At 39.5% G+C, this 25,455-nt stretch overlaps 1 protein-coding gene across 6 annotated transcripts in view; it reads right to left on the bottom strand.

Annotated features, from left to right (window-relative positions):
* MICU3 (mitochondrial calcium uptake family member 3) overlaps positions 1-25,455 on the bottom strand; it is a 184,916-nt gene that overhangs the window by 114,939 nt on the left and 44,522 nt on the right. For all 6 annotated transcript variants that reach the window (XM_063458052.1, XM_063458053.1, XM_063458050.1 and 3 more), the window contains exons 2-3: positions 7,598-7,751; positions 6,213-6,244 (exon numbers count right to left, since the gene is read on the bottom strand). In XM_063458052.1, coding sequence (XP_063314122.1) covers positions 6,213-6,244; positions 7,598-7,751 — 186 coding nt within the window. The remainder of the gene's footprint in view (positions 1-6,212; positions 6,245-7,597; positions 7,752-25,455) is intronic.

Here is a 25,455-nt window from a genome sequence, read left to right as displayed (position 1 = left end):
AGCAACCAAAGAGTTTTTTAAGAAAGAAGTGGAATGTTATGCAATGGTCAAGTCAATCACCTGACCTGAATCCGATTGAGCATGCATTTCACTTGATTTAGACAGAACTGAAGGGAAAATGCCCAAGAACAAGCAGGAACTGAAGACAGTTGCAGTAGAGGCCTGGCAGAGCATCACCAGGGATGAAACCCAGCATCTGGTGATGTCTATGTGTTCCAGACTTCAGGCTGTAATTGACTGCAAAGGATTTGCAACCATGTATTAAAAAGTGAAAGTTTGATTTATGACTGTTAATCTGTCCCATTACTTTTGGTCCCTTAAAAAGTAGGAGGCACATATACAAACTGTTGCAATTCCTACGCCGTTCACCTGATTTGGATGTAAATACCCTCAAACTAAAGCTGAAAGTCTGCAGTTAAAGCACTTCTTGTTTGTTTCATTTCAAATCCATTGTGTTGGTGTATAGAGCCAAAAAGATTAGAATTGTGTCGATGTCCCAATATTTATGGACCTGACTGTATATAGTACAAAATGTCCCTACTATTGGACTTTCTCATGTTGGTACCCTAAGCTGGTACAGCTGGGGAGACTTTGCAGTGAGTTCCAGCACCGACATTCCTTCTAACAGGCAGCAGCGGCCCCCAGCTTGTTGCGGCCTGGTAGTTCACTGGCGGGAGAAGTGGACGATCTCTTCATTTGGGACAGCCTGGGTGTTTTCTCTTGTGGTCACACAGTGCCCTTCATCCCCCCCTCTGAGCCAGTGCGAGCACTTACCTCCACATTACTCCTGGGCAAATTTCTTGAAGGCCGACGGCAAAGACACATATGCTGAGCAGGTGACCCCTGGAAACTGTAGAGTTTCTGCGCAAGTTTGATGCCATATGCCAGCTAATTTGGGAGCAACCTGCCCTACCCATTCCTGCAGTTCAACCTCTGATTAGAGCTCTGGTTCAGTGCCCACCTGCTGAAGCTTGGTGCAATCGCCTGTGGTCCACGCTCCGGAGTACAACATTGACGCCTGGAATTTCGCGGCTGTCTCCCTGGAAAGAAGAGAGAAGCCGGTGGACATTGAGAGTTGGTTCCTGATACCATCTGGGGCTGCAGTGTCACTGCTCGTTGCTGCATCTTAGGAGGCTTGAATTACCTATTATGCCTGCCTGGACTCTGCCTGAGAGTCACAGGCATATGTTTAGTGACCTACTTTCAAGGGGCCATCTTGTCCGAGTGGGGACTCTAAATATTAGCCTCTCGTTATTAGCCTTTCGCCTATAAATTTACATTGCTCCACTCTTTAGCATGATCTTAGTTTGCATACCCAATGCTCCTTCAAAATGTGTTTAGCTTAGCGACTAGAGTTTAGTCTTTGTACAACTTGTTCGTTTTATTTTTATGTCTTCACTCTTGTGTAGTCAGCTTGCCTAGCTGAACAAAGTATGTATTTTCTCCCTAATGCCCTGACTCACAATTGATAACACTACCTTATTTTCCTTTTTATAAAATGTGCACCGTTTCCTGTATTACAGCTGTAATTTTCCTCTTACTCATTTACTGTACCCACACATATTATATACCGTTTTTCTCACCGTTAAATGGTCTTTCTAGTACATGTAATGTACTATAAAATATTTGTATAAAATATGATGCAAAAATGTAAAAACAAACCACTTTTTCGAACTTTGACCCCCAAAATCTGTTACGCATCTACAACCGCCAAAAACCGCAATAAGTACAAGTAGCACTTTGCTGTTTCCAAAGCATTTTTTTTAGTTTTTACATTGCAACACTGATATTTGTCAGGAATCCCTGAATAACCCTTCACATGTATATATTTTTAAAACAAGACAACCTAAGGTATTAAACTTGGGGTATTTTGACTTTTTTTGTGCTCTTTTCATGCAACCATTTTACCACCAATCTATGCCAAATTTAAAAAATAAAAATAATAATTGGTGATTTTTTTGACACACATTGCAATTTACGAATATATGCACCGAGAACACCCCAAAGAACACCCCAATATGTGTTCAGCAACATCTCCTGTGTACAGTGATACCCCCCATGAATAGGTGTGTCAGGTTCTCTGGGGCTAAAAGACCTTATTTGGAGGGTGTGCATTCCAGTTTTTTAACTTGGAATTTTCACAGGTGGTCATCATGCAATGTAATTTACCCCATCAAACCATATATTTTTGAAAAGTAGACACTCTAGGGTATTTCAAATAGTGGTATTTTAACACTTTTCATGCACTAATTCTACCACCAGTCTTTATCAACCTTATGTGTAGTCATTTCTTTGTGTTTTTTTCACACACATTGTACTTTAGGCACGGATTCTCAGTTCATGTGTTACTGACAAAGAACATCCCAATATGTGTTCAGCAACATCTCCCGAGTACAACAGTGCCCCAATGTACAAGTTTTATGGTTTTTTGCAAACTTCCAGGGGTCAAATAAAATTTGCCAGGTTTGCGGGGCCTATACTGCCTTTGAGACCATATAGCAGCCCAAGAATGAAAATTAACTCCATCATGGCACACCATTTGTAAAAGTAGACAACCCACAGTATACAAAGTGGGGTATGTCCAGTCTTTTGTAGTAGTCACTTAGTCACAAACGCTGGCCAAACTTAGCTTTTTTATTTGTTTTTTTTTAAAACAAAAACTGCACTTTTACTGATGATTTCATCGTTGTGATAAGTTTTACTGTTTAAAACACTCATATTTGTGTTCAGCGAAGTCTCCCGAGTATAACAATACCACCCATGTACAGGTTTTATAGTGTTTTGGAAAGTTACAGGGTCAATATAGGGCTTGCCCAAATCAGTTTCGCCAGATTGGTTTGCTTGGTCTGTGTTGCATTTTGAGACCATATGGTAGCCCAGGAATGTGAAATAATCCCATCATGGCATACCATGTTTCAAATGTAGACAACCCAGGGTATTCAAAATGGTGTATGTCCAGTCTTCTCTAGTAGCCACTTAGTCACAAACGATGTATAATATATATATGTATTTACTTTTTAGCTGCCTGGGGGACTGCCTGACAGCTCAGACAGTCATTCTGTTGGCAGCTCCTAGAGTCCTATTGCGGCAATGTGATCATGGTGATCTGGAGGGCAGGGGTAGCCGAAGCTGCTGCAGGGGGACTGCTGGGGTCTCCGGCAGTCCCCCCTGACCGGGATCACCGCGGATTGCCGGTCCAGGTATATCCAGGGCTCCTATTTGCCGCGGATGTACTTAACAATCGTTATTTTGATAAGGGGATATACATATATATATATATATATAAATATATATATATATATTAATATCAAAATACAGTTAGAATAAAATTACATATATATATATATAATTAAAAAAATTGTAATAATTTTTATTTTTACATTTTAATTAATTATTATTTATTTTTATAATATATATATATACACACAATATATATAGTAATATATATATATAAACATATATATATATATATATATACACGTGTGTAGTTTTACTCTAAGTATGTTTATATTAATATATGTATATATTAATAAAAATACACTTAGTATGACGTTATATATGATATATATATACAAATTTTATATATGCATATATATATTTTTTTTAAATTGTATTAACTTTATTTTTTTAAACTTTTTAAAAACGTTTTAAAAACGTTTTCCACCAGCAGGGGTACTGCCTGTCAGTTCAGGCAGTCCCCCTGCTGGCAGCACTGTGGACACCTGTTGGTTTAGAACGGTCACATGGCCCCTGGGGGTCCTAAATTGCAGAGGGGGGACTGTCTGGGCCCACAGAGTCCACCTCAGAAGAAGAATGGCGCGGGAACGGCAGCGATCAGTAAGTACAAAGGGAGGAAGAGGGAGGGAGGGCAGGGGTAAATTTTTATTTAAAAAGTAATAAATGTAATTTAAAAAAATAAATAAATTTAAACTTTAACTGATGCAGGCAAAGCTTCAGAAGCCTGCCTGATGGCTTCCGATGCTTTGCTCTGCACTGCCGGGCGCCATGTGCAGCAACCCGGGAGTGATCGCTCCGGGGGGAGCGATCACTCGAGTGTCCGGAATTGAGGGGGGGTATTCCACGATGCCTCGTCATCGAGGCATCGTGCAATACTCATAGAGCGGCTGGAAGTGATCATGATCACTTCCACCGATCAAATTAGCCGCGAACGTATGAGGTACGTCTGCGGTCCTTAAGGACCGTTTTTTGTCGGACGTACTTCATACGTCCGCGGTCCTTAAGGTGTTAATGGCAGCAGCTACAATAGCATAACATGCATGTCTTAGTGCTTGACATTAAAGTCTTGCATGGCCCAGTGTGGCTTAAATGCAAGGTGTCACCTGACCCAAATAAGGAAAAGCATGATCTTAGTAACATCTGTAATTGTACAGTAATTTCTCAATTCAAACAACATAGGTATAACAGTTTATATACTTGTGCTAATATATATGCTTGTGTTCCATTTATAATGTCAATATATATATATACACTGAACAGCCACAACATTCAAACCACTTTCATGGTGACATAAATAACATTGATTGTATTGATACAATGGCACCTGTCAAGGAGTGGGATATAATAGGCAGCAAGTGAACAGTCACTTTTTGAATTTCATGTGTTGGAAGCAGGAAAAATGGGCAAGCGATAAGAGTCTGAGTGACTTTGACAAGAGCCAAATAGATGACCGGGTCAGAGCATCTCCAAAAAGGCAAGTCTTGTGGGGTATGTTCGATATGCAGTGATTAGTACCTACCAAACGTGTTGCAAGGAAGGACAACCCATGAACCGGCATCAGGGTCATGAGCGCCTGTGCACGTGGGTACCGAAGGCTAATCTGTCTAGGCCGATCAGACAGAAGAGCTACTATTGCTCAAATTGCTGAAAAAAATTTAATGTTGGCAATGACAGAAAGATGGCAGAACATCGCAATTTGCTGTGTATAGGGCTGCATAGCCACAGACCTGTCAGAGTGCCCTTCATGTCCACCGCAAAAAGCCAATTCAATGGGGATGTGAGTGTCAGAAATGGACCACAGAGCATTGGAAGAAGATTACCTGGTCTGATGAATCATGTTTTTTTTTTTTTTGGATCAAGTGGATTGCTGGGTGGGTGCATCATTTACCTGGGGAAGAGATGGCAGCAGGATGCACTATGGGAAGAAGGCAGGCAGGCGCAGACGGTGGTATGCTCTGGGCAATGTTCTGTTGGGAATTCATGGATGCTACTTTGACATTCACCACCTACCTAGAAATTGCTGCATGGCAATGGTGTTCCCTGATGCGGTTTCTTTTAGCAGCATAATGCACCCTCCCACACTGCAAAAATTGCTCAGGAGTGGTTGGAGGAAAATAATAAAGAGTTCAAGGTTTTGCAATGGCCTCCAAATTCTCCGGATATTAATCCAATTGAGCATCTTTTGGATGTCAGGGAACACCAAAGCCCAATCCATAGAGGCCCCACCTTGAAACATGCAGGACTTAAAGGGAAACTCCAGTGCCAGAAAAACGATCCGTTTTTCTGGCACTGGAGGGTCCCTCTCCCTCCCACCCACCAAACCCCTTCAGTCACTTACATGGGACAGCGGCGATGTCCCTCGCCGCTGTCTCCTCCTCCGCGACGCTCCTCCTTGTGGTTGTGTCGGCCGGTGGGCGAGACTGATCTCGCCCACCGGCCGAGGAGACCTAATGCGCATGCGCGGAAATGCCGCGCATGCGCATTACGTCTCCCCATAGGAAAGCATTGAAAAAACATTTCAATGCTTTCCTATGGGGTTTTGAGCGACGCTGGAGGTCCTCACACAGCGTGAGGACGTCCAGCGACGCTCTAGCACAGGTTTCCTGTGCTAGAAACCAGGAAGTGACCTCTAGTGGCTGTCTAATAGACAGCCACTAGAGGTGGAGTTAACCCTGCAATGTAATTATTGCAGTTTATGAAAAACTGCAATAATTACACTTGCAGAGTTAAGGGTAGTGGGAGTTGGCACCCAGACCACTCCAATGAGCAGAAGTGGTCTGGGTGCCTGGAGTGTCCCTTTAAAGGATCTGCTGCACATGTCTTGGTGCCTGATACCATAGGACATGTTCAGAGGTCTTGTGGAGTCCATGTCTTAATGCACCAGGGCTGTTTTAGCAGAATGAGGGGAACCTACAAGATCAGTGTACATTATACATATTAAAATTACATGTAATAATATATATTTCAATACTCACTTGTTTTGAAAGTGACCTCCAATTTTTAGCATCTAAAGAGAAAAAGCAAACATAATTTATGAATTATTGGAACAATATCAAAATGCCCTCCACGTGTACGTAATTACACATGAACTACTCTGCTCTGTTTTGTTCATTTTATATTATCTATCACAGGTCAGCAGTTCCCCATTGAGTCAATATTGCCCTCCATAATCCAAGATGGGCTTACTCATTGTAGGACAATTGTGCTACCCGCACACATAGCGATTTAGCAAAGTGGAATGATTCACTAGATCTTGGATTGCTGATTCAGAAAGGTTATATACCAGTCAATAATCTGTAGTTATTTATTTTCAGAAATACTTTTTTTTAGATGATTGACTTGAGTCAATATCTACTTGCAATAGCACAGTTTAGGTGAATATAATAACTATAACTAGTATTTATATAGCGCCTTTCTCTCAGTGGGACTCAAAGCGCTTTTCAGCGCATGCTCTCGGAATGAACCAAATTAGCAGCTAAATAGTAATAGATGTTATTATTACCCACCAGTTGATAGTACTCATTTTATCGACCTCGGAAGGACGAAGGGCTGAGATGACCTTGTGACCTTGCATTTTTCAACAGGCTTCCTGAGCTACCTCACCGGCATGTGAATTAGCATTTGTTTGAAAGCAGAATTCAGATAAAAGTTTATACTTTCCACTAGACAACTAAATATAGACTCACCATTTAGGTGATATCTCACAGGGGAGGTTTCACTTGAGCTCCATTTGCACTAGTATTAACTATACATATCTATTATACATGCCATAAGTTTATAGCATATTTGTTCAGAATTTTGGTCATTAGTGGGGGTATCCACATTTTTATGTTTATTAATACTTACTTAAGGTAATTCATTTACCAAAATATAACTCTGATTGCTTCCAGTTACGTATAGAAGACCTGTAACAACTTTTACTTACATGTAGCACTAACTTCTTCAAGATTGACTAGTTTACATCCATGTTAAATCGCACCATTTAGGTGATATTTCACAAGTGCTATTTTTATATATTTTCTTTTAAGTAATTTGATTAAAAGTTAAGTTTTAATCTTTTATTATTACTATTATTTTTTTTATTTTTTTCTGCAAATTATTTAAAACAAATTTACTGTTCCATTCACTCCCTTGTATCCATCTCTACTGATACACTCAGTAACATGTTTTGAAGTTGTAATGTTGTTACGAGGTAACCCCCCCCCCAAATAGGAGTGTATCTGTGAATCCTTTCATTTTTGCTCATTCTTTTTCTTTTTGTGTTCTTGATCTAAATTACATTCCAGTTTCGTAAGACAACAGCAACTGGTAGTATCAGGATATATTTTTATAAGTTATATAGAACATAAATTTCACTTGCTTTTTGGTTCATCAGTAGTAACAGATTCTATGAAATCTCTCGGAGTCATGTACAACTGGCCTTCGTGTTCCAGTGATGCAAAGACACGAAAACGCTGTTCCCGGGAACTGGCATACATGTCCAAATCCTCTAGGTCTGGTCTTCCAGCTGTACTCTGTAAAGTAGAATACAATCAGAACAGAGCAATTGTCAGTGGCATGATATTATGAATTTGCTTCTTGTGTTATATGATCTGTGAATTATTAAGAAAAACAACAGCAGGACAATGACGTCAGCTCCTGAGTGGTTGGAATGCACATGTGCAGTAAGAGCCGCACGCGCATTTAAACAGTCCATAGAAAGCATTTCCTATGGACGTTCAGCAAGCAGAATGTGATTTTCGCATCCAGCGTCGCAGAAGCGCCTCTAGCGGCTGTCATGAAGACAGCCACTAGAGGCTGGATTAACCCTGCTATGTAAACATGTTTCTCTGAAACTGCTATGTTTACATCTGAAGGGTTAAAACCTGGGGGACCTGGCACCCAGACCAATTCATTGAGCTGAAGTGGTCTGGGTGACTATAGTGGTCCTTTAACCTCTTTCTCCAGATGAGCAATTTTAGCCATAATTTTGCCATTCAGAATTGAATTCACTGCAATTTGGAGTTTACTGAATAAATCCGTAATATCTAATCTATAACAGCTTTATTTCAATAATATAATAAAAAAATATATATTTATTTACAAAAGCATCGAAATTTAAGGGAATGATTTTTAATCTGGAGCAGCCCGTAGTGTTGCTAAATCAATATATTTTACTCTATCTCATGCACAAGACTATAGCATATTTACATTGATTTTTTTTCTTTATTCTCTTTTATTACATTTAATATTCTAGATATATGGAGTTTTTTTTTACTGACTGACAATGTAATCACTATGATTCTGTTAGATTCACACAGGTTTAAAGTGTTCTTGGCACTCAGCCAGCTGGCCATTGCAAGCACATATTACCCTGGAGCTATTTATTTTACTATTATGATATAGACCGTTCTAGACCTGGTGATCTTTATAGAAACATGGAAAATAGTGATCATAGAAATAAAATATCAACATTACTACTACTATATTTTTAGAATGTATTGTTACTAAACACATTTGAAAAGACACCGTAATAGAGAACCACAAGAGGTCACTTGGTATTTGTGAAATTGAAGATCTGCTAATGCTTTCCAATAGTACATTACTTAATACCAGTGATGACCTGTATATATATATAATTGTGGAAATATTTGGAACTAGGAAAAGTAAACACCTTACAAATGAGAGCCAAAGGAACAAAGCCTAAAATACGGAAAAGCAAATAGAAAAGAGGAACAGAAGACATGTGTGGGATGTATGATACAGAATCTGCATCAAGAGGCATAAATACAGAGCAAAAGGCAACTTGCATGGATGACACGTCTTTGAAGCTTACTCAGTAATTTCAGGTTGATTTACATGGACCAGAGATGTGATAATTCATGACTGGCAGCCCTTGTATTAAAGATCTGTCTCTAGAGCTAAATATAAGTACTGTATCTGGAAACTTAAAACATCCCATAATCAATTGAAGATGCATTTAACGGCCAGGTGCAGGTTTCCTTAACACCTTCTGTGCATATTTGCAATAAAGTGCAAACAGGGCCAGTGCTAGGATTTTTAGCTACATAGGCGAAAATGCATTTTGGTGCCCCCCAACCCTTTTGTGCTCTAGTGTATTTTATTCCCCCTTTAGTGTGTCTTACAACCCCTTTTTGCAGGCATACAAAAGCATACCGTCATACAGACTTATACATACAGAAACATACATACAAAGACATACAAGCATACAGACACACATACAGGCATACAGAAACAAACATACAGAGACATACAGACATACAGCCACATACATACATGCATACAGAGACATAAAGGCATACAGAGACATACCATCATACAGACACATACATACATACATACATACATACAGGCATACAGAGACATACAGAAACATACATACGAATACATACAGGCATACAGACACATACATATATATGTACATACAGAGACATACAGAAACATACATACAAGACATACAGGCATACAGACTCATATTCCATGCATCCACTACCCTCTCAGTAAAGTAATATTACATCGTCTGCCTACCTTTAAGTCATCAGAAATAATCACCCTTAAATCCCTTTCCTCAGATGTTGAGGTTAGGACTCTATCAAATATTCTGTTCTCTGCCCTTGGGTTTTTACATCCAAGATGCATTATCTTGCACTTATCAACATTAAATGTCATTAACCCCTTAAGGACACATGACGGAAATATTCCGTCACAATTCCCTTTTATTCCACAAATTGTTTCCTTAAGGGGTTAAATGTCAGTTGCCACAACTCTGACCATTTTTCAAGTTACCTAAATCATTTGCCATTTGGCTTATCCCTCCTGGAACATCAACCCTGTTACATATCTTAGTATCATCAGCAAACAGACATACCTTACCATCAAGACCTTCTGAAATATCACTAATAAATATATTAACCCCTTAAGGACCGGACTTTTTTTGCGATGTTGTACATTTGCGACCAGGCATCTTTTTGACACTTTTGTGGTGTTTGTGTTTAGCTGTAATTTTCCGCTCTCTCATTTACTGTTCCCATACAAATTATATATTGTTTTTTTCAGGACAAAAGGGGCTTTCTTTACATGCCATTATTTATATAATCTCATGTAATTTAATTTTAAAAAAATGAAAAAATATGATGAAAATTGAAAAAAATACACGTTTTTGGAATTTTATGTGAAAAATCTTTTACTCATCTACAAAAGCGAATGAAAAAAACTGCTAAATAGATTCAAAATGTTGTCCTGAGTTCAAAAATACCCAGTGTTTACATGCTTTTTGCTATTTTTTTGCATGTTATAGGGCTATAAGTACAAGTAGGATATTGTGGTTTCAAAACATACATTTTTAAAATGTATCAATAGTGACATTGTAACACTATTATCTGTCATAAATTGCTAAATAACACCCCACATGTACATATTTTTTTTAAAAGTAGACAACCCAGGGTATTCAATATGGGGTATGTCCAGACTTTTTTAGTAGCCACTTAGTCGCAAACACTGGGCAAAGTTAGCGTTCATATTTGTTTGTGTGTGAAAAAAGTAAAAAACTAAATTGAACGCTAATTTTGGCCAGTGTTTGTGACTAAGTGGTTACTAAAAAAGACTGGACATACCCCATTTGCAATACCTTGGGTTGTCTTCTTTTGCAAATGGTATGCCATCATGGGGGTAATTCTCATTCCTGGGCTACCATACGCTCTCAAAGGCAACGTAACCAACCTGGCCATTTTCAATGTAAAAATATTTGACCCATATATTTGACCCTGTAACTTTCAAAAACGCTATAAAACCTGTACATGGGGGGTCCTGTTCTACTCAGGAGACTTTGCTGAACACAAATATTAGTGTTTAAAAACTGGAAAATGTATCACAACAATTATATCATCAGTAAAAGTGCTGTTTGTGTGTGAAAAATGCAAAAAAAGTCACTTTCACTGACAATATCATCGCTGTGATATGTTTTACTGTTTTGAATCACTAATATTTGTGTTCAGCGAAGTCTCCCGAGTAAAACAGTACCCCCCATGTACAGGTTTTAGGGTGTCGTAGAACGTTACAGGGTAAAATACAGTGATAGCAAATTAAATTCTCTGTACTTTCGGCCTGGGTTGGCAGGCAGGTCCCTTAAATTGCAATCAATAAAATAACTTAATTATGTAAAAATATTACATAAATACGCACGTAGAATTTAAATATATATGCATATTTATATATTTGAAGTCTACGTGTATATTTATATAATTATTTATGTAATTTTGTATATGGACATATGAATAGTTCGCATTCTTTTTATTTATTTAAATATACATAGATATATATACAATTTCATTCTAAGTGTATTTTGATATAAATATATATATATTAATATCAAAATACAGTTAGAATAAAATTTCGTATAGATATATAATTTTTTTTTTAATTTTTATTATTATTTTTAATTTTTTAAATTTAATTTAAATTATTTATTATTCGTATTTAATAATAATAATATATATATACAATATATATAGTTATTATATATATTATATATATATACGTGTGTAAATTAATTATAAGTGTATTTTTATATTAATATATGTACATATTAATATAAAAATACACTTAGCATGACATTATATATATGATATATAGACATATATTATATAGGTATAATATATGTCTATATATCATATATATACACATATATAATAATATATATATTTTTTTTAACTATAACTTTAATTTTTTTTTTATTTTACACTGATTTTACAGTTGCAGGGAGACTGCCTGTCAGCACAGGCAGTCCCCCTGCAGGCAGACACTAGGACACCTATTGTGACCATGTGGTCGCCCTGTTGGGCGATCACATGGCCACAGGGGTCCTAAACCGCCATGGGGAGACTGTCTGGGCTGCAGGCAGTCTCCCCACACCGGGAGCACCGCCGATCGCCGCCGGGGGAACGACGGCGATTGGGTAAGTACATTGGACGGTTAGGACGGTTCAGGACCGTCACCGGTCGGCAACGCAAAAATGCCGATGACGGTCCTGAACCGTCCTCCGTCCTTAAGGGGTTAAAGATGATGGGTCCAAGTATAGATCCCTGAGGTACCCCACTGGTGACAAGGCCATGCTTTGAATATACTCCTGACTACAACTCTCTGTTGCCTGTCACTCAGTCATTGCCTTACCCATTCAACAATATTGCAATCCAAACTTAAATATTGCAATTTATTAACAAGCCTTCTATGTGATACCCAATCAAAAAAATCAATAAGATTAGTTTGGCATGATTTCCCTGAAGTAAACCCATGTTGTCTTTGATCTTGAAATCCATGTGTTTTTAGATGTTAAACAATCCTATCCTTTAACATGGTTTCCATTACTTTCCCTACTAGTGAAGTAAGGCTTACTGGCCCATAGTTGCCTGAATCCTCCCTACTACCTTTCTTGTGAATGGGCACAACATTTGCTAACTTCCAATCTTCTGGGAATACTCCTGTTAGCAATGATTGGTTAAATAAAACTGTTAATGGTTTTGCTAGTACACCACTAAGCACTTTTAATAACTTTGGGTGTATTCCAATACTTAAATACAGGCATCCAGAAACATACATACATATATACATACATACATACATACATATCCTTGCCCCCGCCACACAGCTTTCGGCAGACACCATGGTAGGAGGCTGGGCTCCACGAGGCGATAAGATCTTCGCTCAGCCACGCTACAAGAAGTAACCGGCCGGAGGGGAGTACAGTGTGCCTTATGGTAGCGCCAGCCCTGAGTGCAAATTATATAACAAAGTGCAAAAATATTTATTAAAGTACTAATTAATATTTTTGCACTTTATCACATAATTTGCACTTTAGTAAAATTAATATTTTTGCACTTTAGTACATATACGCACAGAAGGTTCAAAGAAAACTCTGTGCCTCTCCTTTGGTTGATTTATTCTATTTGGTGTATTTTGGTGTATAAATACAATTAGAAGGGGGCTGCTAGTTATAATAGTTTTTATGATTGTCTGTTATAGAGACATTATAGGCACCCAGACCACTTCATCTCACTGTTTTTAGAGAAACTGCAATGTTTACATTGCAGGGTTAAGTCAGCCTCTAGTGGCTGTCATACTAACAGCCACAAGAGGCGCCTCCATCATTCACATGGATTTTAACTCTTTGAAATGATGCTTGATGTCCAGTGTCTTGAAAATCCCCATAGGAAAGCACTGATTCAATGTTTCCCAATGGGAAAGCCCTAATGAGCCTGTGGCACTTGTCATGCATGCACATTCGTTTCCCTCATTGCCGTGACATTGCGGAAGAAGCAGTCCGAGCCAGTGCCGAGGGAACGCAGCACTGACATCAGGTAAGTGAGAGGATTTTAACCCTTTCACGACCTGTTTTTTTTAACCCTTTCACGACATGGGGGGTGGAGGTAGAGGGACTCTATAGTGCTAGGAATACAGTTTTGTTCCTTTAATGCATTCAACACCACTCCATGCGCAAGGTCATTTTTAAACTTCCCTCCCGCCTCTTACATGCCTATATCTACCTTTATTATTCCTACTATTTACCCACTTTGATTGGATTTAGCCATTTATTTTGATTTAGCAGGTGTATATTTCAACCTCATCTTAAAATGCTAAATTTTTGGCCTTTCTTGCACATCCTTGGACGAATTTAGTATAGGGACACTTATTTTATCATTTGTATGTCCTATTTATGTTTTTAATTACCGTAGTCGCCGTACTGGATGGTTCACTGCCTGCTATTGAGAAAGTCTCCTATCCATTTATCTCTACTATAGGATACCTGACCAGTCTCTAAATTTTTTAGTGACATACACTTTATATACATTTCTTGTCTTTAACAAATATATATATTAGTGTTTGGTATTATTTTTTTAATAAGTGTTGGCAATGAAACTGTGAGTACTTAATGGTAATTATTAAAATAATAAATAAGTAAATTCCTAATAATTAAAGTCAATGCAGCTAATCACACGCACTATGCATGCTGCAAATGTCTAGGGCAATACTCCAAGTATTGCCAAATTAAAAGCCCCTGATAAAGATAAAAAGTAGATGTGCTTTGAAACTTTTTCTTTATTTGAAGTGTGCCTTGCCCAAAAACTGTTGGTGACCGCTGTTCTAGGCTGCCCGTTAAGTATTGAGATAGTATGAGACTGTAACACATTCAAACTATTACATATTACATGCATGATTTCCTGGCTCAGATGCCCTAATGGAAATTATTGGGTATCTGTAACGACAAATACAACTTAATCTTTAATGATAAATAATCAAATTTACCCATACAATGTGCTGCAAGACTTGCTAGCAAATGTCTAGATTTCACTAAAATCAAAGATTAAAAAACAGTCGTTTCCCCCTTCTCTCAGTAGGTTCAGTCTGTGAGGAACCTGAGACATAAAAAGAATGTGCTCTGTATGTCTGTTCTCAGGGAAACACTCCTCTTGGTGTCTCTCCTTCTTGAATTCAGCCTAAGGGAAAGCAACAACTGCAAGAGGAAGTAGGAAGGAGGGGCAGGCTCTATGTGAAAGCAGCAAGGGGAGAGGAGAGAAACAGCCAGAATGATTTATTGCAGCAGCTTTGGACAGGCAATCTAAGAATGGAGAGTCAGAACAGATAAGTGCTATTTACACAAAGCCATCATAAAGTGTTGGGTACTTTTAAACTGTCACTGGATGCAAGTCTGTGCTTCCCAACCAAGATGTCTTGCACACCCATTAAAAACATAAGTGTAAGCAACATTTGAATTTGTTGAATGTTGAATTTGCCCAGGGTAATCAGGCTGCAGGTCTGGATCTGGAGAAAAAATGAAATGCAAAGGAATATATAATCATGCTTTTCTGTAGGGAATGTGGAATTGAGGAGGTGGGTGTCTGTGGGATTTATATCATTTGGTGTGATACTGAAAGATGTTGACACAACTATCTCCCTAAAAATTAATAATGTAAAGGCATACATAATATGACAGGATTAGTTACAAACTATACAGAAATTAACAGTCACGAGGCACACAATACTGATAGTTCCAAAAGTGTAGGAGGATATTGAGAAAGATAGATAAAAGATAAAAAAAGATTAAAAAAACAGCATTGGAATTTCTGTCTTTATTGAAGGTGACTTACTTAGTTGAATCTAGGTTGTAAAAAAGACTAAGGTCCATCAAGTTCAATCTTTAAAAACACATCTTTTTATTCTGCTAATCCAAACAAGGAAAAAAAACAATTTGAAGTGATGGCCAATTATTGGATTTAATCATAAATAAAACAAATAAAGAAATGTAAGAGACAAATAAAAAACAAATGAGACAGCTGGGGTATTGCTAATTAAAAAAATCAGAGAATGATCAGGACATATAATGAACACATAGCCCAGTGTGTTTTTTAAAAAGTTAAGAGTTGTAAAATTTTGACTATGATAATAAGGCTGCGTAACATCAGAGTGTGTGTGTATGGTACAAGACTGTGGCATTGCTGCATGTAACATGCACCACATAAACCAGGGCTCCCAACTGTCATGCCTTTGGCAGGATATTCTGAATTTCAGGGTTCTGTCCTGCCATTGCAAATTAATTCCCTGTTTGTCCAGCATCTGGGTACACCATGGAACTGTCTCTGGGTAGCATAGTACAAGTGCTTCACTAGCGCACTCACACTGTGCAGCCAACACTTGAACCATGCTTAGAGCGATTCAGCAGAGTTCTGTGCATGGTCCTCAAGGTTCAGGGCCAATGAGTAGACTGTCTGCAAGCCTGACATGATTGATACCATGCTGACACTGCCCCTTCAGTACGCAGAAAAGCTCACTTCGTGGGAAGCCTGTGCATCAGTTCCAATTTCATGCTTCCCAATGTGCAAACACACATAGTTACATAGTTACATAGTTACATAGCTGAAAAGAGACTTGCGTCCATCAAGTTCAGCCTTCCTCACATATGTTTTTGCTGTTGATCCAAAAGAAGGCAAAAAACCCAGTCTGAAGCGCTTCCAATTTTGCAACAAACTAGGAAAAAATTCCTTCTTGACCCCAAAATAGCAGTCAGATGTCTCCTTGGATCAAGCAGCTATTACCCCACTAATTAGAAATTATATCCCTGTATTTTATGTTTTTGCAAGTATTTATCCAATTGCAGTTTAAACATCTGTATAGACTCTGACAAAACCACCTCTTAAGGCAAAGAATTCCATATCCTTATTGCTCTTACTATAAAAAAACCTTTTCTTTGCCTTAGATGAAATCTCCTTTCTTCAAGCATCATCCAAACACATTCTTGAATGAATAAGAGGCCAATGCGCACATCAGAAAAAACTTAGGTGTCAAAGGGGCAACGTCAGGATAGTCTAATACCCAACACGCAGAACTTAAGTAATAAATAAAGAAACCATAAAACGTATTTCTGGAGCTTAGAATGGCCGAATTTAACGTTAATATAGAAAAGTACAGGACACGCCAAGGTCAGGGAAACAGAATGCACGTAAACCGTAGACAAGCCAAAAGTCAAGAGATACAGATGTCAGAATCGCCAAAGAATAAACCAAGATCAAAATACACAAGAATCAAAAGAAATAACTCTCTCTCGAATAATCAAACTGGATACCATGACAGGGTACTGAAAATACATGAAAATTTGTTTCAATACTCTAAGAGCTATTCTGATAGGCTAGAAGTAGTCACATGACGTGCCTGTGTGATGTCGGTGTGAGGGTTGTGGGACCAAAGTAGAAGATCGCACAGCGGCCGGCGTCTGTTATGCCTCTACACACGACCACTGGTGACTGGCAGTACCCATGGACAGGCTAGATGTCACAGGTGAAGTTTACAAGAATAAACTTTGAGTAAAGTGAGAATTATAAGCTGAAAACAGAGTAAACAACTTGTTGCAACACAGAAAATGCAAGCTATATATATTCAGTATAGGTATTTGGAAAAGGTAGGGGATTGCTGTCATAGGCCTTGATTTAACTCTCTTGGAGCTTTTCAAATGATCACAATCTGTTAGAAATAAATGTCAAATATTTTTTTTTAACAAAAACTCCTGTGTACTTTAATGTTGACTACTGTAGATAAATCACCTGAAAATTATGAAATAATTAAAAAAAACTTAGCTATAAGAATTAAATCCAGGCAATGGATAGCTACCAGCTGGGTATTAGTTTAAGTGAAAAGAAGCTGGAGAAAAAAAAATACACGTGAAAGAGAAAACGTGCTGCTGGAAGTAGCAAACCTAATGAAGGTGTAAGAGCTCCTTCAGAAAAAGAAAGTGAGAATTGAGTGCTAGGACTGCTGTCAGCAGAACCACGTAGAATGTTGATGTAGGAAAGTACAATAAAAATAAGCAATAACCCAGAAATAAGTGATAAGGGGACAAGCAGGGTTATTTACTAAACTCTGAATTTGAAATACCAAGCAGGATAAGAAGGGAAAACTCATTTCAAGAAATTGAAAGCAATACTGAAACCAAAAATGTTAACACTCACTAAATTTATCATCAATGTTCAGCAACACAACTTAACCCAAAGTAGTTACTACGTGGAGAGTCAGCCTCTCTGCCAAGTAGAGTTGGGATGCCCCTTGCACTCCCTTTGAAATACCAATTTCCTTTTTTCCCCAAGTCCCCAGGCATATTGAAAGCTGATAATTATATTACACTTGTCTTTTGCCCACTCTGAACGAAAATTAAAAAAAAAAAGACAGTATAAAAAGAGTGAAAATACTATTCAACAAAATCCAATATCATTTGTGAAAATGTCATTGGCTTGGCTTTTCTATATTACAACTTCCAATTTCAGTAGCTGGAGCCCATTGCTTTGATCAGGGAAACCAATTTCGACACTCCAATTGACTACATTTCCCATAATACTCTTAGGATGTAGTTTAACAACACCAATTCTTGCTAAGCTAAAAGGAGGGCAAGGTGTAATATAATAGTTCCGAGCTTGTTCTTATGCCATTAAATCTCTATATCTGTATATTAAAGAACATACAGAGAAGAAGAAAAATCCTGGCTTTCCTGAAAACAACTTGAAAGTGCAGTAAGAGTTATGTGCAAGTGACACCTACAAAGGGAGCAATGATTTATTCTTCCCATATTGCAAGATCCGTTATCATGCAATGAACTTTTTGTAGCACTTACAAGAGCAGGTCCAGCTAAGCTAGTGAGCTAAGCAAACAGATATGCTGACATCCTTGCTTTAGTCACCTCGCAAATGTATCACTTAGTTTGTTTTGCAACCTAATTGATTTTCAAGCTATTCAATGAAAGGTAGCAATTAGGAAGTCTTTGAACTACTGTCCATGCTTCTTTCTAAGCCATGCGCAAAGTAAGTCACAGAAAAAGTTTGTTGTAAAAGAGGAACCCAGACACTTTTAACAAAGTTAACACGCTTTAAAGATGTTTGCAGTTTGTGTCCAGCCATTGATAGCAGTCACATGTCACTTACGAGCTCAGATACCTATTGAAAGATTCATTGGGATGGAATTCTAAATATGAATGAGGGAAAGGAAACTGTAAACGCTTTAAGGATCTTGTAAGTTATATTGCATTTGGGCATTTTTTCATATACCTGTAGACTTGCCCATTTTGTATCAAATGCCTACCCATACATCAAATTACATTTACATTTCTATATCTATAGATAAGGAGTGCAGTGTATCGAGGTATATTATAATTCCCTCTCCTGTTGCTTTACAAGTGATTTAGTGTGGTGACGAGGATGTCATACAATTTTTGCTCTTAGTCAATGGTTTATAACAGGGGTCAGCAAGCTGTGGCCTGACCCCTGCACTACACCGGCCAATCAGGTATTTGCTGCAAATTGTGGTATTTGGCCTTCCGACTGACCCATCTATCTGCCCCTACCGCACTAGAAAAAGTTGTACACGCTACTCCTGGGAGCTCGGACTGTAGTGACGAATGAGATCATCACAGAGCAAGCAGCGAAGAAGCTGTAAGTAGAACTAATGCAAGGTGGTCATCATGGCTCCCTGGTGTCACCAGACACCAAGATTGAGGCCCTTCCAGGAAATAAGTGGTTGCTTCTACCTCATGATATTCACTGATACTTACCTTCAGTGTATATGTGTGTCTGTTTGTTGACTGTGTGTCTGTACGACTAAGTGTAAGTGTGTGTATGTGTCAGTATTATTGTCCCTGTATGAGTGTGTGCATGTGTCTTTATGAGTGTATATGTGTCTGTATGAGTGTGTGTAAGTGTCTGTATGTCAATGAGTCTGTAAGAGTGTTCATATGTATCTATATGACTGTGTCTGCATGAGTGTCTGTATGTCTATGTGTCAGTATTATTGTCTCTTTATGGGTGTGTGCATGTGTCTGTATGAGGGTTTATATCTCTGTATGAGTGTGTATATGTATCTGTATGACTGTTTGTATGAGTGTCTGTATGTATATGTGTCTCTATGAGTGTGTAGTTGTCTCTATATGACCATTTGTCTGTATGAACATGTGCATATGTGTCTGTATGACTGTATGACACACTGTATATGTCACATGGAGGGATGTGATATGTATAAGGAAAGAAAAGGACATGGGGAAAGACAACACGGTTGAGAAAAGGAAGCGAAGATAACATTATAAGCGACCCTCTTTGCCCGTCTAATATATTGGGAGGTATGTAGTAGGTAAATTTTGCAGTCTAGCCCAAAAAACGAATTATAAGCGTTTAGCATTCTCCTATTAATCTCTGTACGAGATGTTAAAACATTTGGCAGCTACTAATTATCCCTTCCTAAACTTTAAGTTCCAATACATTTTAAGATTACTTCTCTGAATACATTTCGGTTTACAAATTCGGTATACAAATTCGGTTTACGAATGAGAATTCGTAAAAACAAATGCCTCGGTTTACGATTTTTTTTCGCAATACGAAACAAGTGTCCCGGTTTATAGCTCCGCCCCCTGCATACTAGAGTCTGGGTAGCATGTGAGTGTGTAGTGTGGAGGTGTTGGAGAGGTTTTGGAACCATTTGCAGCATGTTGTGGAGCATTTTGAAGCCATTTGCAGCAAGTTGTGGAGCCTTTTGGAGCCATTTGCAGGAGGTTTTGGAGCCTTTTTGGTGCATCTCAAGAAGTGGAAAGGTAGGGAGCTGAGCTTAGTTGTTTGCATGCCTTTTACTGTGTGTTCTGCATTCTGGGGGTGATTTCCATAACAGCTCATGTGCTGTGCATGCCTGTTACTGTGTGTTTTGCATTGTGGGTTTGCTTTCCATGCCAGCTCATGTGCTGTGCATGCCTGTTACTGTGTGTTTTGCATTGTGGGGTTGCTTTTCATGCCAGCTCATGTGCTGTGCATGCCTGTCACAGCTCATATGCTGTGCATGCCTGTTACAGTACTGTACTGTGTGTTTTGCAATGTGGGGTTGTTTTCCATGCCAGCTCATGTGCTGTGCATGCCTGTTACAGCTCATGTGCTGTGCATGGCTTTTACTGTGGTTTCCATGCCAGCTCATGTGCTGTGCATGCCTGTTACAGCTCGTGTGCTGTGCATGGCTTTTACTGTGGTTTCCATGCCAGCTCATGTGCTTTGCATGCCTGTTACAGCTCATGTGCTGTGCATGCCTGTTACAGCTCATGTGCTGTGCATGCCTTTTACTGTGGTTTACATGCCAGCTCATGTGCTGTGCATGCCTTTTACTGAGTGTTTTGCATTGTGGGGTTGTTTTCCATGCCAGCTCATGTGGATGTAAAGCATTTTTTTTTGCATACTTAGTGACGGTGGTGTCATGGCACCCAAGAAAGCAGCGGAAGCTGGGAAGAGGAAGAAGGAGATGATTCTGCTTGAGGACAAGAAAGAAATCATCAGGAAGCATGAAGGAGGAATGCGATTGACTGACCTTGCCAAAGAGTATGGAAGGAGTGCATCCACAATCACCAGGGTCTCCAAGCAACGGCCACCTGTTCTGGAGGAGGTCGAGAAGTTGCTCCTGCTCTGGATTGAACAAAAGCATTGTGCAGGGGACTCAGTGACCAAGGCGATCATCTGCGAAAAAGCCAAGGCCTTGCACGCTGACCTCCTCAAACAACAGCCAGGAACATCAGCAGATGCAGAAGGCTTCAAGGTCAGCAGGGGATGGTTTGAAAGGTTCAAGACCAGATCTGGCATCCACAGTGTTGTCAGGCATGGAGAGGCTGCAAGTTCCGATGTTGCTGCAGCTGAGGAATTTGCTACGGAGTTCCTGGAGGTCATAGTTTCAGAGGGCTACCTTCCTCAGCAGGTCTTCAACTGCGACGAGACTGGACTCTTCTGGAAGAGGATGCCAAAGCGTACCTTCATCACAGAAGAGGAGACCTCATTGCCTGGCCGCAAGCCAATGAAGGACCGTCTCACCCTCCTGTTCTGCGCCAACGCCAATGGGGACCTTAAGATCAAGCCCCTGCTTGTATAACCATTCAGAGAACCCACGGGCCTTCAAGAAACACAAGGTGAGCAAGGAGCAGTTGAACGTTTTGTGGCAGTCTAACCAAAAGGCTTGGGTCACACGCCTCTTGTTTGTGAAGTGGGTCAATGCGGTTTTTGGTCCTGCTGTGAAGAAGTACCTTGTGGACAATAACCTGCCACTCAAGGCCATGCTGCTCATGAACAATGCTCCTGCCCATCCTCCAGGCCTCGAGGAAGACTTGCTGGAGGACTTTAATTTCATCAAGGTCATGTTCCTTCCGCCTAACACTACTCCAGCCAATGGACCAGGTCATCTCCGATTTTAAAAAACTCTACGCAAGGGAGCTTTTCTGGCGATGCTTTGAGATGACAGATCGCTCAAGCCTCACCCTCCATGAATTTTGGAGAGAGCATTTTGACATTGTGAGCTGTCTGGAGATTATCACCATTGCCTGGGCCGGGGTCAGCCAGATAAACCTAAATTCTGCTTGGCGCAACCTGTGGCCAGACTGTGTTGTAAAACCCGCCTCCAGTGCTTCTGCACCTGCACCAGAGTCAACAGTGTTGGAGGAAATTGTTTCCTTGGGGAGGACCATGGGCCTGGAGGTGACTGAGGAGGATGTCTACGAGCTGGTGGAGAAACACGACTGTGACCTAACCACCGAGGAGCTGGTGGAATTGCAGAAGGAGGCGATGGAGGACCAGATCGCATTTGAGGAGGAGGAGGAAATGAGTGAGGAACAGCTCTCTCTCACGGAACTCAAGGAGGCATGCCAAATGTGGGTAAACCTACAGGCTTTTGTACAGCAGCACCACCCAGATAAGGCTATAGTCCACAGACTTGTGAGCAGTTTTGCCACAGACATCATGTCCCCTTTCCGAGGGATGCTTAAAAGGCGCCAGAGGCAGCAGACAATGGAAAGGTTCCTACAAAAACAGCCTAGACATGAAGAAGAACCTGCTTGTGTTAGTGCTGCCCAATTGCCCTCGTCCTCCTCATCTTCCAAAGAGTGTTGAAATTGTTTTGCAATTATCCATGTTTTCCCTGTTGACGTGTGATTTCTGTACAGTTGAAGTGTACTGTACCATGTTACCAACAGTCTGCCATGTTTTAAAAGTTGATGTGTGATGTTTTAAAACATAAAGTTGGATGTTTGAAATGTTATTGCTTGATTAATCATGTCCCTGTACAGTATTTATGCCTTTAAAGTGCACTTTATAAAGAGTTTTGAACAGATAAAATACTTTATTTGACTTTTTTCTCACCTCCGGAACGCATTAATTGGTTTTCAATGCATTCCTATGGGAAACCGTGTTTCGGTTTACGAATTTTTCCGCAATATGAAACGTCCCGGAGAACGCATTACATTCGTAAACCGAGGTCCCACTGTACATATATTGAGATTATATATTTAAAGTTAATTCTTCTTGCAATAACTCTGCATGTCAGATATTTTCAGTTTTACCATTTTGGTCTAAAATTTAAAATTCACTTTTAATTCACAACAGTTCATACTTGAGTGTTTAGCTCTTTAGAGGCTGGGATGTAGTAATGAGTCTTATGGGGAAAATGTGTTCAGTTTAGTCTTAAATAATGATAGTTACTAAAAAGAAACAGTAGGCAGGACCTTCATACACAATTTCTTATAAAAGTGATAAAATGTCAAGCTGCTCAATGGGAGCTAGTCTGCCATAAATGAAATTTCAAACCTAATATAAACATAACTAGTGAAATTATGAAATCTTAAAAAATGGTTATTGATTTTCAGGTTTTTTTTGCTTAAAAAAAACCCTTTGAAAAAGTACAGAAAAGAAAAAAGGATGAGGGATACCATTTTACCACACAAGATTATTTTGCACCTTGCTCGGTTGGTGGCTTAAAACCCATTTGTGATGTTGCAGATACTAAGATCCTAAATAAACATAATGAGAGAGATCAATCTCCCTAAAGTCAGGTCTTCAGGGCTTCTATTACTTCATTATCCCATGGGTAAGAGAGGAGAAGGTTCACTGCCAAGGCATTGTCTCACGTTACGTCAGGTCAGTAATTCAAAAGTCTCACTCAGCGGGCAAAATATTTGGTTTTCCCATGGACCCTTGGCTGTCAGATCCTCCATAAGTTTACCCTTTGTACCTTGCCTTCTCTATCCCTTTTTTAATTATTATTATTATTGCCATTAAAATAGCGCCAACAGATTCCGTAGCGCTTAAGCACCCACTTTTGACACCCTGAGATTTGACCGTGAGTTGCCACCTCTACATCTTACCTTACTAACCCTACTAACACCCAATGCTGGAGTGAGATGAGGGAAAAATATCTGGATGTTACCTGACTAGGTTAGGTATTATTTTAGCAAAATCGCTTGATGTGTATCTCTAAGTCCCATGTTGATAAAATTTAAATTGTACATACTTTAGTTTGGTTTATATAGTTTTATTTTAAAACACAAACCATTATGAATGTTTTATTCACTACACTGGCATTAATCGGGTGGTTGTGGTATGCGCAGGGAACAAACTTATATAAAGACGAGAATCTGGTTTCTTCTAATAGAGATAAATCATGTGTTCCATTTTAGAAGTTAAGTGAGGCAACTATACTCTTGCATACTAAATATGTGAATATATAAGTGAGGCAAGCTTATATATATATAGTGAGGTTCTTTAAGCTAAAGTGCTTTCTATCTCAGTGCTGCACAGTATGCAGCACCTACATTCAGCGCCTCCACGCTCTGCATAGATTCGCTGAACGTTCCCCATAGAGATGCATTGATTCAATGCATCTCTATGAGGAGATGCTGATTGGTGCAGCATTCTGCAGCGCATGCGCAATCGCTTCTCAGTGCTTTCCTATGGGAAAGCATTGGATTGGCAGAGATCATCATGTGTGATTATCTCAGCCGTAGAGGTGGAGTCAGCCGGTATGACCGGTATGGTGTGGGAAAAAAAGGTGATTATAAACATCATTCCATGTGAACAGGGGATGGTGGGTGGCTGATCACCTAAACACACACACATACACTGAGACACACACACATACAATGACAGACAGACACACACACATACCAAGACAGAGGCACATATAGCTTGACAGAGGCACACATACATTGACAGACGCACACATGCACTGACAGACACAAAAATACACACACACATACAGACACACAAACAAATATTTACTGAAAGACAGACACACACTTACACTGACAGACACACAAGCACACATACACTGACAGACACACAAACAGATATACACTGACAGACACACACACACACATACTCTGACAGACACACAAACAGTTACACACACAAACACATTATTAATTGTTTTCATGAAATTCTATTCCACCCAGTCTCCCTACATTTGGGAGAGCTGGAGTGGATCTGTTTTTCCTGGGGTCCGGTGGGGGGGAGGGAGTGGAGTATGGCTGGGGGACATTGAAGGCTGGCAGCTGCCTGAGGGACAGTGAAGGCTGGCGGCTGGGTGTGCGTTTTATAGGCGGACGGTGACAGAGTTATGATCTCCCTACTCACCACTTAATGATGCCAGGGCCGGAGTTGCGTCATATGCTCTGGCATCACTAAGCAGCGAGGGAGCAAAGCAGGAAGATCACAGCTCCCTCGCCATCAGCATAAAGAATGCGTAGCTGGCCGCTCTCAGAGAGAACAAGCTCACAAATCCCACTAAATTCATGGTCATCATGGTGACCTGGCATCTGGGAAAATCAAGCCTTGAGATAAGGTATTCACTGCATGATGTCTGCAAGCTGATATTATACTAAACAGGTAAACTGAAACAATGATATCA

The sequence above is a fragment of the Pelobates fuscus genome, chromosome 6 (assembly GCF_036172605.1).
Source record: "Pelobates fuscus isolate aPelFus1 chromosome 6, aPelFus1.pri, whole genome shotgun sequence".
Classification (NCBI taxonomy): domain Eukaryota; kingdom Metazoa; phylum Chordata; class Amphibia; order Anura; family Pelobatidae; genus Pelobates; species Pelobates fuscus.
This window is presented reverse-complemented; position numbering and strand designations above follow the sequence as displayed.